Below are 14,642 nucleotides of genomic sequence, written 5' to 3' on the forward strand. Positions count from 1 at the left end.
AAAGACCTTCTCTGCACTATCCTGCACTTTCTTATGGTCATTTGGTATTTAGCATGTACCTCTTGGTGTTAAATATTTTTAACACAAAAGTCCCATATGTCTCTAATTAGGTTGCAAACTCCTTGAAGGCTGGGCTCTGCGCATAGTAGATGCATAATAAGTATATTTTATGTCACTTTATAATGTCTCTAATACCTGTCTCTTTCCATTCCCTTAACATCTTGTATAATATTTTACATATGCTAGGCACACACAATACACGGCCCAGAAAATGAACAGACCTGGGTTCCCGAGGATTAGGTCTGTGGAATGAGACTATTTTGTAGTCACTTTCTTATTGTTTCCAGCAACCCAAGAGGGTAGTTTGCTCATAGTGGGAAATGCCTACATTTAAACAAGGTCAAATTCTAATTTAGTGAGAAATAAATGATTGTTGATGAGGACAGGAGCATCCCAGTCTACAGTTTAAGCAAGTACTGCAGCTGGACAGAGTGGCTTTTAGTGTCACCAAGACTTAGCCCTTGAACTTAAAATTTTCCCATGAAGAAGGTGCCTCTGGGGGTTTCAAGGCAGCTGTGGGTGTGGTCTAGAGGAGAGCTTTCTTATTCTGGCAGAGGTCTTTTTGAAGAAAAACATCTATTCTGTGTTTGGAAGTATTTTTTTCTTCCACATCACATTCTTTTGTGAGGAATAAAGATTTAGAATTCCCTTTTGAGTTTCTGGAAAAAAAACAAAACAGTGTGAAATGATGAGTTAGCTTAAAAGAAGGAATAGCCAGTTTGGCCTAGAACATGAACAGATTGGTCTTCCCAAGGACTAAGGGCTTTGGAAGGAGAAGGAGACTGCTTTATAGTCACTTTTTTGTTTTCAGCAGCCCAGGTGTGCATGTAGTTTTGGCCTTAGTGGGAATTGAATACTTAAAGAAATTCAAATTCTAATTTAATATTCCATTTCATCTCCTTAGCGCCTGCAGAAACTTCAGAAGGAGCGTTTGATGAATGACTTCTCTGTAGCATTGAACAACTTTCAGGCTGTTCAGAGGAAAGTGTCTGAGAAGGAGAAGGAGACTGTCGCCCGAGCGAGAGCAGGATCCCGCCTCTCTGTAAGTTTGTTTCCAAGAGGAAAGTGTTTCAATTTTCTGACTTTTTCTCCCAGGCTTTCCTCTTTAGCTTTTGTTTTCCTTGCTGTTAAGCACAAACACAGTCCTCAGAAAATGTCAGGCTGGTTTTAAAGTTGCTCTGTCTTGTGCAAAGCCAATTTCTAATGTAATATTGATGTCATCCTTCTAAAACCTGTCTCGCTGACATTTTGTGTTCCTCTAAGTTTCCAGTCTTTCCTCTCTAGCCTGGCAGGCTGTGGTTCTTGATGATCGATTTCTCCAGTCACATCTGTTTTCTCTGTGGTACCATTCGATCAGTCTTCCCTCTTAAGGCTAGACCCAAGTACAGATTTCTCTTTAACCGCTTTACACCCAGCCACTCACTCGTGGCAGAGTGTCTTCCTCTTCAGACCATGTCTCTTCCTTTCTTATTTAAGCGAAAGCTATCAGGTGTGCTGTGTGTCTCTGGTGTGTTTCTGGATACCAGCAGCAATAATCCCTCCTCTTTCATAGGTGGAGGAGAGGCAGAGAGAGGAGCAGCTTGTCTCATTTGACAGGTAAAGTGTGATTATCTCTCCATCTTGTTAGATGTTGGGAAATGGAATTTAACTGTGTCTTAATTTTTAAAAAATACAGAGCTACATAAAATACAGCAGCTGAAGGCAGATTTAAGATTCTTGCTTTATGGTGGAACCAAGTTCAAGGAAGATAGAAATTTCCAAAAAGAAGCTCCATCTTTGCTGTTGGTCACCCTGATGCACTGGACTCCACAATAGTCATCAGACTTAGAGACCAGGAATTTGTATGTGCTTGTTTGTGTACCAGGCTATGGCCTTTTACCTTTTTTTTTTTTAACCAATATTATCTCATCTGTAAAATGGACACAATTCCTATTCCAAGGAACATTTGGAATAATATGAAATAAACAAGCAACAAATGCTTGGCACACAGAAAATGTCCAGTGCTAGATTTTTAATGTAGTCTATCTAGAGAAAAATAGAATATGCCTCTTTATCACCTTTGACATATGAAAATAAGCCTGTTGTGTCCTTTAATTTTGCACCAACTTTTCTCCATTAGTGTTAGGTTAAAAAGAAATGTCCATTGAAAATTCATTTAGTTAGGTCCTTCATTATACTCAGGGTGTCCTAAAAGTCTGAGTGCATTTTAAGCTATTAGAGTTTAAGCTTACATTAAGTTATTAAAGCTTAAATCTGCACTCAGACTTTTGGACACTGTATTTGAAGAGACAAAGGAAGAGCACTCCCAAACTTTAGCCTAGGCAGGATATGCACATCATAGACTTAAAGCCAAGAGGAATCTTAGATGATCTCCGGTCTTGTCCAGCCCTATCACTTACAGTTAAAGAATTTGAGGTTAGACAGTATCATCCAGCTAATATTGAGCAGAAACGGGCTTTAATGGAAGAATTTGAGACTGTAACTTTCTCAAGGAAATTCCTAACGGTCTAATTCCTCTCTGATTCTTCATTCCCTACTCTATTCTCAATTTTGTAATCCTATTTAAATGCCATACTTTTCCTCTTGATAACCATAATTCCCTAGAGAAGGCCTGGTAACCAGCCTTGGAGAAGCTTCTCTGGCAAGCCAGATGCCTGTATTATATATCATATGCATCTTCTGCTCAGAAGCTGTGGAGTCTCAGTGGCTATATCTGTTACTTCCTTAGCAATGAAGAGTGGAATCAGATGCAGTCACAGGAAGATGAGTTGGCCATTACAGAGCAAGACCTTGAACTTATCAAGGAGCGAGAAACTGCGATCAGGCAACTGGAGGTAAGAGGAGGATCCTGGCCTTTGCAGTTTGCACTGTCCATGAAGCTATCTGAGTCCTTTTGTTATATTATTCCTCCAGGAATTTCTCTCAAAACACATGAGTTTATGAAGTAGAGCCATAAGTCCTCCATCTGCCACCCAGTTCCCATGGGGCCCAAGCTGGCTAAGTCAGTGGGTACAGGTGAGAGGGTGACCTTAAAGACCTGAGTCTGAACCTCATTCAGCTTACGCTGTTGAATGAATGTTTTTTACATAGAAAAGTTCACAGATGCAAAAGAGTAGCAGAACACAACTTATACAGTAATGCGCGTGTGAACTGAGGTAGCTGGTACTTGTTTGAAGTGTGTGCATTTTGTGCATTCTTCAGTGACTTGTTCAGCTAGGTTTGGGTTTCTATAGTCTTGCTGTTTCTTGCAAGCGAAATTGCACGTCCTAATATATCTGTCATGTTGGAACAAACTTTTTCAAAACTAGTTTTTTAGCAGAAGTGGCTATGTTCCATAAGTGTCTGTTTGTGGGAATCATGGCAAGGATAGCTGTTCTCTAGAAGGACAAAACCCTCTACAGCAGGCCTGCTCAACATTCAGCCTGCAACCGGTGAAAAATGTAGGGGATTTAAAACAGGTTTGCACAACATATCACCCTGGGGCCATATGTGGTGCAGGCCTGCGCTACAGGCACCCTTGGTCCCATTGTATCCTGTCTTCTCCAGCATAGTGCCATCTCTATCATCCCTTCTCTTTCACTAATGTTCAATCCCTCACCATCTACTGGCTGCCTCCCTACTGCCTACAAACATACATCTCCTTCCTTTAAAAAGAAAAAAATCTTCAGTTGACCCAACCAGACCATCTTTGCTATCATCCTACATCTCCTCTCCCTTTCATGACTAAATTCCTTGAGAAAACCATCTACAGTGCCCTCCACATCCTGTCCTCTTGCTGTTTTCTAAACCCTCTGCCTGTGGCTTCAGACCTTATCATTCAACTGTTTGACCATCATTAATTACTTCATCATCTTTACTCACAATTTATAGGGAAATAGTCCTGAGTACCTATGGTTAAGTTTATAAACACTTGCAAACATATACATTCCTCTCATGTTAACAACTGAAGCATGGAACAGGCCTGAGGAAGGAATAGAGAAAATGAATCAAAATGTTGCTTAAGATTGTTGTGTCCTACAGGCCGACATTTTGGACGTCAATCAGATATTTAAAGATTTGGCCATGATGATCCATGATCAGGGAGATTTGATTGGTATGTACTGTTGTTGATTTAGCAAAAAACAAAAAGGGGGGGCGGGGAGAGGGGCCCTGAAAAAGCCTCACTGTGTGTTTGCATTTGTGTTGAAAAAGAATACAGTTAGACTATGCGCAAGAGCCTTGTGTGTATTGTTGGACATATTGAAACAGAATTCCCATAACAAATACCCTCTCATTTTAAAAGTAAGAATCATGGCAGGCTTTCTTACAGTCTAAGCTCCATGTGCCTATTTCTATCTTAACTCTATCACCTAAGTGTCTGCCGGGCTGTTTTTTGCCACGGTTGTTGTGCCTAAGCTTCAGCTCCCTCAACCACACAAATGTAGCATCAGCGACTCCTGACTCCTCTGCGCTGTCAATATATACAAGCAGCCCCGGGCAGCAGAGAGAGGAGCACCAGAGGGACAGCAGGGAGGGCTCTCAGTTCATTGCCGTGGGAGTTGGGGGGGTGTGTGTGTGTGATTCTCTGTGTGTGTGTGTGTGTGTGTGATTCTGTGTGTGTTGACAGCCAGTGTCTCTTGCTTTTTCAGATAGCATAGAAGCCAACGTGGAGAGCTCTGAGGTGCACGTTGAAAGAGCCACAGATCAGCTACAGCGAGCCGCCTACTATCAGGTGAATGTTGAGGGCCGACGGTCCCAGAGGACAGCCACAGCTGCCTTTTGGAATTTATGCTGGAAACAAGCAGCTGTGATCAGCTCTTGGTCCTGCTCACTCACTTCTTCAGTAGGCAATGTGGGAAATTTGGTTGAATAATAATAGGTCTCTATTTATATCATACTTTATAGTTAGAAACAAGAGAACTCTCCAATCAGTGGTGAAGCATGCTCCCTACTCATGATCTCCATCTTACAGAAGAGAGAGGGAGGCTCAGGAAAGGCAAGGGGGAAAGCCACGGCTTGTGATTCAAATCTTAGGCCTCTTGCTTCTCCGCCACTTTGTGTCCTGGAGTCAGGCGTGACTGAAAAATGAAGGGCTGAGCTTTCGTGTCTCTATTGGTTAGAGTGAGAGCAAGCTGGATTGAGGCGGTCTGTGCAGAATCAGCCTATGCGAGAAGGCTTCCTCAGTGCTGGGGAGTGGGCTGGCCCATCCTAGCTCTCCTGTCTAGATCTAATAGAGGTTTACACTAGGCCTTGGTCACTGTGGGTTTCTCAGGGTTAAGCTGCTTCAGTGTCGTCCCTCTAGACTTGAGCTTTGTTCCTTTGAGTGCCTGCTGGGTGCACTTACTGGAGGCAGTACAGAGTTTAGGTGGGACATTGTGCCTGGAGTTGTCCTTAAGCGTATAAAGGGCTTTTATATACGTAATCTCATTTGGATGTTCACAGCTTACCTATCAGATAATACGCGTGAGATTCTTCCCATTTTTAGATGAGACGAGGAAACCGAGGCTCAGAGACCCTGAGAGTAGTGGAGCTTAGTTTTTGTGAGTGGCATGAGACATACATAGATAGCTTTTTTTTTTCCTGGATCTGTGATTTCATTGGTGTAGGGAGCTCCCAGGAATAAACTCCCTATCCATGCAAATTAACACCTTCTCTGCAGTTTAGGGTCTTAATTACCTGGTGGCACCAAGAGCTGACTCACTCAGGATAATACAACCAGGGCATGTCAAAGGCGAGACCTGAACTCAGGTCTTTCTGCCTCAGAGGCCAGATCTCTGTCTCTTACTTCACCCACCCTCTTATGGGAAACTTGAAAAGTTTGTTACCAGCCTAGGGGCAGAGATGAGTGGAAACTATAGAAAGGAGGGTAGTATTGAGTTAAGCCATAAACTGTGGGTAGGAGTTCAATATGCAAAGAAGGAAAAGGACTTTCTAGGAAGAAGAAAAGGCTTAAGCAAAAACATGGAAGCTGGAAAGGCTGGTACGGAGGAGAGGGGCATCTCCTTGTCCAGCATGCTTGGAACGTAAAATTCTGACTCTCTCTTGCAATGTAAATAGGATGAGTTAAGGCTGGAAAGGTAAAATGGTCCCAGCTCATGCTGGGCCTCGAATGCCCAACAAAGAGATTTGAAGTTAGGCCATCCTGTTCAGTCATTTCAGTCAAGCCCGACTCTTTGTGACCCTGTTTGGGGTTTTTTTGGCAAAGACACTGGAGCAGTTTGCCATTTTCTTCTCTGGCTCATTTTATAAATGAGGAAACTGATGCAGACCAGGGTTAAGTGACTTGCCCAGGGTCACACAGCTAGTAAGTGTCTGAGGCCAGATTTGAACTCGGAAAAATGAGTCTTCCTGAGTCCAGGCCCGGCAGTTAGCTGCCCTAATTTGAAAGCTTGAAAGGGCCTTAAAGCACAAAGTGGCAAAGCTGGAAGGAACCTTAATGATAGAATGCCGCTTGTTAGGCTGCCACAAACACTAAAGGTTTTTGGGCAGAGCAGTGATATGACCAAAACTCTAGAGGAGGAAAATTAGTCTGGTAGGATTGTGGAGCTACTGTGGAGAACAGCTGTTGGGAGGCAAGTTGTTGTCCTTCACTCTTAAAGAGGACCAGAATGACGTCATGATGTTGGGGTCAAGGTACAGCGTGTCCAACTGTGGCTGATCGGACCAGTACGAGCTCAGGTCGGGCACAAATAGTCCATTTGGGGTGAAGATGTCTCTAAATTTTCCTTTAAGCTACTTTAGTTCTGCTATGCGAACAGCAAGGCGCCTGCTTTGATGTAGACATACCATGCTGTGTGGGGCTTTGCCAGCATCTCCCAAGTCACATAATCAATTCCAGAGTTCTTCAGAGACCTATAGGGCCAAGCGCAGTTGTCTCCGTAGATATTCGTGAGTCCCTGGGTTCACGTGGTGGTATGGGAAGAGAGCAGTGCACAGAGGTAGGAGGTGCTACCCAGGGGAAAGTGGTGCACTTGACAATTCACTGGATATGAGCAGAGAGGGAGAAGGGAGTCTGCTGTCCCAAGCAAGATTCTGCATGTTGGCAAGAGCGAATGGAGACAGCGCTGACAGAAATAGCAGAGTCAGGAGGAAGAGCAGATGGGAAAGATGCAGGCAGATCCTCCTGGGGACTTGTACTGAACCACTTGACTGTGCTTAAGGCACAGTATTGGGAGCATTGACCAGTATCATACCCAGGGCTCCTGTCACCCCCCACCTCCAACTTGTGCCACCACCTCTAAATTCTCTTTCTCCATATCATTAGGTTTGGGGGCCTGCAACTGAATTTCATATAAATTCCATTACCCAGTACTTTAAACTAGGCTAGTTGGATTCAGGGGTCCTAAGTTTAGTGCCCTCTGTTCCAACAAAGTCTGCTATCTTGAGCAGGTCTTCATGAATCCCTTTGTATAGCAGTGTTTATTATTCAGATCTGCTAGGAGAAGGCAAATGTTTAAAGCCTTTTGAAGGTGGATTTGGACTGTTGTCTTATCAGTCTTTTAACTGTTTTCTTTAGAAAAAATCCCGGAAGAAGATCTGCATCCTAGTGCTTGTCCTAGCAGTGGCTATAGGAATCTTGATATTCATTATCGTGTGGTTATCCAAATGAAGTGGCCGCTTTCCTCAGAGTCCACTCCTGCTGAACAGCTTCCAAGCAAGAGTGTGTCAGCGTCTCCAGAGCAAACCAATCCCCTCAAGAGAGCATCCCCGAGCTCCCTGTTAGCAATCTAGGTAGAAACTAACCGCTGGTGACTAGGACTTGGGATTGGTGAGCCGTGAAGATGGGCTTTATCAGTTTATGTACAAATTGTATCAGTTTTGCAAATTAGGAATTAACTTATGTGGGTTTTTGATTTCTCTCGTATTTTGATTGCTCTCTGTCCCAAATGTTCACTGATGAGTGAGTCCTCGAAGATTCCGTTCTTGAAGTTCTCGTTTGACAGGTAATACACTACATTCTTGTGCTATCGTCTTTTTATGTGTGTGCCAGAATGGCCTTTTTACCAGCAACCGGAACAGAAGGATTTTCTGGCACCCAGTGTAATGGAGGCCATCAGGAACCTTTTATAAACCAGCAATTTTTCTTACTTGCCATTTTGATTTGGAATTTCCAAGAAAAATATTCTCCATTTGCTTAGGAAGATTTCAGCCCTGTGTTTTCAGCTGGAAGTGCAAACTGGTCAGTCTTAATTAAGGGCACACCTCCTATTTGACTTCGAGTTTCATCCTTCAGTTTTCTGTTAAGGTCAGTCCGTGGTCGCCTCATTTGGATTGTGTTCAGGCAGCACTTTTTGGTTTTCAAATGAGCTTGTTAATCAATATATTTATTAGCACTCCCTGGGGCCCTTCTTTCATTTATCTGTAGAAAGCGGATGACTGAGCAATCACTCCTGTTTCAAAGTGGCATTCCTGTAACAAGCTAACTGGGAGCAAACAATCTGTAGTGACTTAAATTTACTGTCATTTAGTTTGTGACTCTGCATTCCTGGTGAATGGTGATTGTTGCTGTCACAAAATTGAACACCCCCCAGGCCCTACCCCTCAAAAGTTGCTGGGTGTTGAATGGAAGAGAGATTTTTTAAGTTAGCCAGAAGTTTTCTTTAATAACTTGTCCTGTGAACCTGAGGCTAGAGCAGGTAAAAGGTTTGTTTTGTAAATAATACTGGTTTGGAATGGTAATGCTAACTCGTGAAGCTAATTTATGAACAGGAGACTCAGCTCTCTGCATATAGTTTAGACGGACGGAAAATGTTTGAAATAAACCCACCCTCGTGCCACACAGATGTGGTCTACTTCCCCTGCGTGTCAGCCTGGGGTGAACGGAGTGAGCTCGACCTTTCCAGCTCTGACCCAAACGTGAACCACACCACCTGATGATGAGCTGGCCAGCAAGTGGCCAGTCCAAGTATATCGACGTCCTCTGCCCACCCTCAGCCTCTGTTGGTGTTTTTTTAATCCTCTTTGACTCATCCAGCTGTGAAAATTAGGAAAAACAAGGCCCCAGAATTGCACACATTTCTTTGCACTATTGCACCACCATTCCATCCACTTAACATCAATAAACATTTTTAAAAGCTTTTCGAGTACATTTATGTGAATCAATGTTCTGATAGATAGACTGAGTGGTGAATCTATACTCTGCTGCTCCTAAAAGCAAGGGTGGTGGTACCAGGTGAATTCTGGGCATGAGGTTGTGGAGTTAATAGATCCCTTCTTTCTTTAATACTTCTGGGGATAGTGTGGGTACTTGCTGCATCTACCAGTACAGATCATAGCCAACCCCTCTGTGACTTGGGAGATGGTCTGTCCCATAGGATTGGGATGACTGAGAAAATGCAAGATACAGTAATGAGCCTCTCTGAGCTTAGCTCAGATTTACTGATCCCCAGATAGTGGACATACTATGTCAGTCTGTCCACCATGTGGAGCCTTTCCAGCTTTGGAGGACCTGCCACAGTTTGTGATCCACCAAGACTGCCTTTGAGATCGCTACCATGCCTCAGCCTGGAGAATGATTCTAGAAGAGGTCTCCTCAAAGCACTGAAATCCTAGGTTCCTCAGTCTGTACTAACATTCCGGGGGATTTGGTTTGTCTATCCAGAGGAATGCCAGATGGATGCCTCGTGAGCCTGTTCTTTATCAGTCTCTTCCCCCATCTCTTCCAAAGGTGTGGAGAACCCTAGAATTTGAACAAAACCAGGAACCCCTTTCCTCAGCCAAATCAGAATTGTATGGTGGAATGAAGTTAGAACCCACCTGCCCATTGGGAGGATATTGAAAATGGGAGTCTGCCAGCTCCTAAAATCTCAGGCTAGTGTGGGAGGGAAGGGTAGAGAGAGGAATGTCTCATGACCCACTGGTATCCTGGGCTCTCAAGCAAACATTTTGAAATGATTGTCTCACATCTAATGCAAAATAGATTATAGAAATAGAAAAAACTGCCTCTCCTCCTCCTTTCACGGCTGTTTCAGAGGCTGCTGAGGATGGTATTCGTACTTAGGACCTCGATAGTTCCTTCCTCAAGATAGAAGGGGGTCTTGGCCACAGTGTGATGAATGAAACTAGGATTCAGTCCCAGCTCCTACAGAATGTACCTTCCCTGAGGCCTCTGAGATAGGAGTCCAGTCTGTGTCTCTCAAGGTTCCAATAAATGCTCTTTTGTTCGTCCTCTGCAGCTTCACAAAGCGTAGTGCCTTTGGAATCTCCATGACCGTATGAGCTAGGGAATGATAGCTCTCACACGTGGCACTTTAAAGTTGGTGAAATAATTTACACCCATGAAGTAGGTGCTAGATTATCAACATTTTAGAAATGAAACAGGCTTAGAGATGAAGGGATTTGCCTAGGGTCTTTCAGTTAATAAATATCTGAGGCAGGGCTGGAACCCAGGTCTTCATGACTCCAAGTGCAGGGCTTTGGCCATTCTGCCATGATACCTCACTGGAAAGATGATGAATGAGAGATTCCATTTTAGGTGGGCTTTGCCTTCAGATGGCTTGATCGATTTGTTTGGGAGGGTGGGAAGATTTGTCATACTTTCCCCTAAAGTGAAATTTGACTAGAAATAACACCTTTATGTGGAACCTTAAGCTCTACAAAGTGATTTAGTACTTTCATCTCCATTTCATAGATTAAGCAATGGAGGCTTAGAAAAGTAAAAGGACTTACCATGATCCTAGCAAATGTGTGTGAGATAGGGTCTGAATGCAGGTCCCCTGGCTCTTGTATTCCCCTACTGCCTTCAACTACTATAATCCATTTGGTGTTGGATAACCCAAGTGAGCTTCAGATTCCAAATGTGCCTCCAGTATCTTCTGATTTCTAATCCAGGAATTCATTTCCAAGTTTTAGATCAGTTCTCCTTTCCCACCCGTCTCATTGTGGATACATCAGAATGCAAAGGTAACACCCCAGGCTTTACAGCTCACAATGTTGAGGACTTAAATGGCTGCATCCCAGTCTGCAAGCCTGTCCTGACATCACTGATGATGTGGGTACTCAAACAAAGAGGTTATTTGCATTTTAAGAGGGCCAGATAGTACAAGCTGCCCCCCTGTACCAAAAAGGTTGTGTTCACATCCGCTGTGCTGGAAACAGAGGAAACATGGCTAGAACAGAAAGGATTATAGGGGTAAGAATGGCATTTGAGGTTTCTTGGGGGAAAGTACACCTGGGTGTATTGAGTGTTAAGAAATGGAAAGGCCAAAGAGTCTTCCTCTAGGGTAATGATTGAGAGTGGCCAACAGAGCTTAGAGGCCATCTTGTTTAACTTTTTTTTTTTTTCTCAATAAATAAGGAAACTGAGGCCTAGGAAGATTCATTCATTTGCTCATGGGTCACATAGGGAGTAAGGAACAGAGTTGGGTTTTCAGTCCAGGTTCTCTACCTTTAAATGCAGAGCTGTTTCCTCTATACCACACCTATTGTTAACCAAAAGTTACCACTGAAGTATGGATCAAAAGGACAGAAAGCTTTAAAGATCTGTATAACCCCTGGAAATTAGTGAGTGAACCTTGGTCTCCTTGGTTGCTTAAACCATTTTAAAGACATAATTATTTCTCAGAGATCACTCCCTGAAAAGAAGGTGTGTAAACTATTCCCATCTTCCTGAAGTCATGAGTCACAAAATTAACTGGAGAGAAAGAATGGAGGGAATTCAGCATTCCTGTCTAGAACCTAGTTTATAGACTTTCACATGGTTAAGGTGATAGATGAAAAGCAGTATTCTAGCCCATTCCTATCTCCACAGCACAATGCTGTTTGAGTTAGCCAAAAACTCATTCTGTTTCTGGACAGGAAATATGCCTAGAAAGAAGTGGCCCTACCAATGTCCTCACGAGTCCAGAATTTCTTAAATTCCAACTAAATTTCCTATGTTACACCACGAGCTTCTCACCAGGTGTTTGCCCTACCTGGTTTAAGATGTCAAATCTCACTGAAATACACAAAGGGGACCAGCTCTTTGCTGAGATCTAAGTGTTGTGGACTGGCTGAGGTATTTCTGGTAGGATACAGGATCTACCCAGAAGAATGTGAGCAGTCCAAAAATTGAATGGCCTGTGTTGGGGAGGCAGTGGTTCCCAGTACTTTTGAGTCTTTTTGTGTCAGATGGATGGTCACTTGTCCAGGGATGCAGTAGAGGGGGATCGTTGGGATACAATTTGAACTTGCAGACCTCTGAGGTTTCTTCCATCTCTGTGATTTACAGGTGATTTAAAGGCTCTTGAACCTTGCAAAGATGATCAGTTACCTTGATTTGTATTGGAGTATGTTGCTCTTTTGCTCAGGTCACTTTAGCTCTGCCTAGAGGCAGCTAGGAGGCCCTGTAGATAGAGGGCTGGGCTTGAAATCAGCAAGACCCTGACATTTAGTATATGTGAACCTAGGCAAGTACCTCAACCTCTATCTCAGTTTCTTCAACTGTAAAATGAGAATGATAATAATAGTATCTACATCCCAGGGTTATTGTGAGGATCAAATGAGAAAATATTTGTAAATTGCTTAACACTGCCTGGCACATAGTAAGCACTTAATAAATACTTGTTTCCTTCCCTCTTTCTGGATCCAAGAATTTGTTTCTTTTGGGAGAGTCAAGAGGCTGCACTCCCTGTCCAATAAAAAGAAAAGGAAGGGCTGGATGTATAAGAGTAAAGATAACCAGGACAACTGAGGCCTGGCTTGATGGGTTTGTCTTTGGCCAACACAACTTGATACTTTGGCCAATGGTCAAACTAGGGAGAAAGGACCACCTCTTTTGCCACCAACTTCAACTCTGTATTATAAGCTGCTGCATAAGTTTATCAGATTCTCACAAATAACATTTACTAATTAGGAGCCCTGGACTTCCATTTTGGTTTTCTGTGTAAGGCTGTTCCTTAATTCCTCTTTTCTCTCTGTGTGTAGCTGCTGCCTTTCTCCAGAACTGATCAGGGCTTTAAGGAATTTGTCTGTTAAATCCAGCACCTTCTAGCATGGCATAGATTTAGGAAAGAATGACAGACAGAGCAGGTGTCTCTGAATCATCAGTATTGGAAGAAAGAATAGACTTCCAGCCTCCTTTCCTCCATCCCTTCATCGTCCTGCCCCAGGAAAGGCTTTTATCTGTTTTCCCTTTCAGGCATACTATTGATGCTTCAGTGGTTCTGGAATCTCATGGACATGTGTACTCATTTGAGCAGATGCATCCTAGCTAGGAACCCTTGCTTTCTCATCCCATATACATCTTATCCATGTCATTCCATATAACTCCTGTTTAGCTTAAGTGCTGGGAGCCTTTCTCTGGACCTTTTAAATATTTCATGGGACTGCTAATCCGTCATCACTTGTGATGTGATCAGTCTCCTTCATTTCCTGGATAATATATTGGCCTTGATATAATCATTCATCACAAGTCATGGCTGGTAATATGTTACCAACCCCCTTAAACCTCTACCAAGTCCCTTTCTTCAGCTGGTTCAAAATGCAAAATACAACACAATTGAAGTTCATTGCAGAAATATCAGTAGGAGCTGAAGTCTCTTTGAATGAAGGTTTATATGAAAGTTTTGTGAGCCCCGGGTGAAGGGAGAAATTTCTGGTCATTTTTAATCACAAAAGAGACAAAGCTAAGGGAATGGAGTGAGGTAGAAATCAGTCGTGGGACTATTCTACATGCTTTTCAGTTACATTTCAGTTACAAAGCGGGATTCCCTGTTCTGAGCTTGGGGAAAGGCACTGAATGAAGGTGGCAAGTATAGAAATCATATAGGCCCTAGAGCAAGAGGGGACCTTGGGATATCATAATCTCTTTGAATCTTAGATCACAGAATATCAGTTCTGGGAGGGCCCTTAGAACACAGAACGTCAGAGCTGGCAGCAGCTGTGAAATACAGAATGTCAACAACTGGGCTAGATCATAGAATGTCAGACTTGGAAAGATCTTACTTAATACATAGAATACTAGAACACTGAATATATAATGTTAGCGCTGGGAGGTACCTTAGAATGTACACCATCAAAAGTTTATTGTTATTGTTGTTCAGTCATGTCTACTTGTTATGACCCCATTTGAGGTTTTCTTGGCAAAGATACTGGAAGGGTTTGCCATTTCCTTCTCCAGCTCATTTTACAGATGAGGAAACTGAGGCAGACAGGGTGAAACGACTTGCCTAGACAGGAAGTGTCTGAGCCCAGATTTGAACTCATATCTTCTTGACTTCAGACTCAGTGCTCTCTGTACTGCAGCACCTTGCTGCCCTAATATCAAAGCTAGAAGGGGCCTTAAAATATAAAATGGCAAAGCTGGGAGCAGCCTTAATAACAGAATGCTAGAAGAAATTGTGTGTAGGACAGCACACACAGAATATTAGATCTTAAAAGGACCTCAGAGCTGGAAGGGGCCTCAGAACACAATGTCAAAACTGGAAGGTACCTTAGAACATAAAATGTAAAAGTTGAAAAGAGCCATAGAACACAGAAGGTCAGACTTAGGAGGAACCTTACATTACAAAGTCATCTGGAAGCGGCTGTAGTGCATAAAGTGTCAATGCTGTGAAGGACTTTAGAACACAGAAAATTAGAACTACAAGAAAGGAGGGAAACAAGTATTTATTACAGGTCTACTA

The 14,642-nt window shown here is 43.0% G+C and overlaps 1 protein-coding gene across 1 annotated transcript in view; it reads left to right on the forward strand.

Annotated features, from left to right (window-relative positions):
* The window catches only part of LOC114044880 (syntaxin-12), a 29,673-nt gene extending 20,557 nt beyond the window's left edge, over nucleotides 1-9,116 (forward strand). Inside the window, exons 4-9 of the mRNA XM_027864630.1 lie at nucleotides 965-1,102; nucleotides 1,613-1,656; nucleotides 2,789-2,894; nucleotides 4,081-4,153; nucleotides 4,689-4,771; nucleotides 7,556-9,116. Coding sequence (XP_027720431.1) covers nucleotides 965-1,102; nucleotides 1,613-1,656; nucleotides 2,789-2,894; nucleotides 4,081-4,153; nucleotides 4,689-4,771; nucleotides 7,556-7,648 — 537 coding nt within the window. The 3' untranslated portion in view covers nucleotides 7,649-9,116. The remainder of the gene's footprint in view (nucleotides 1-964; nucleotides 1,103-1,612; nucleotides 1,657-2,788; nucleotides 2,895-4,080; nucleotides 4,154-4,688; nucleotides 4,772-7,555) is intronic.
* Nucleotides 9,117-14,642: the final 5,526 nt, after the last annotated feature.

Source organism: Vombatus ursinus, unplaced genomic scaffold (genome assembly GCF_900497805.2).
Source record: "Vombatus ursinus unplaced genomic scaffold, bare-nosed wombat genome assembly UNPS02014775.1, whole genome shotgun sequence".
NCBI classification, from domain to species: domain Eukaryota; kingdom Metazoa; phylum Chordata; class Mammalia; order Diprotodontia; family Vombatidae; genus Vombatus; species Vombatus ursinus.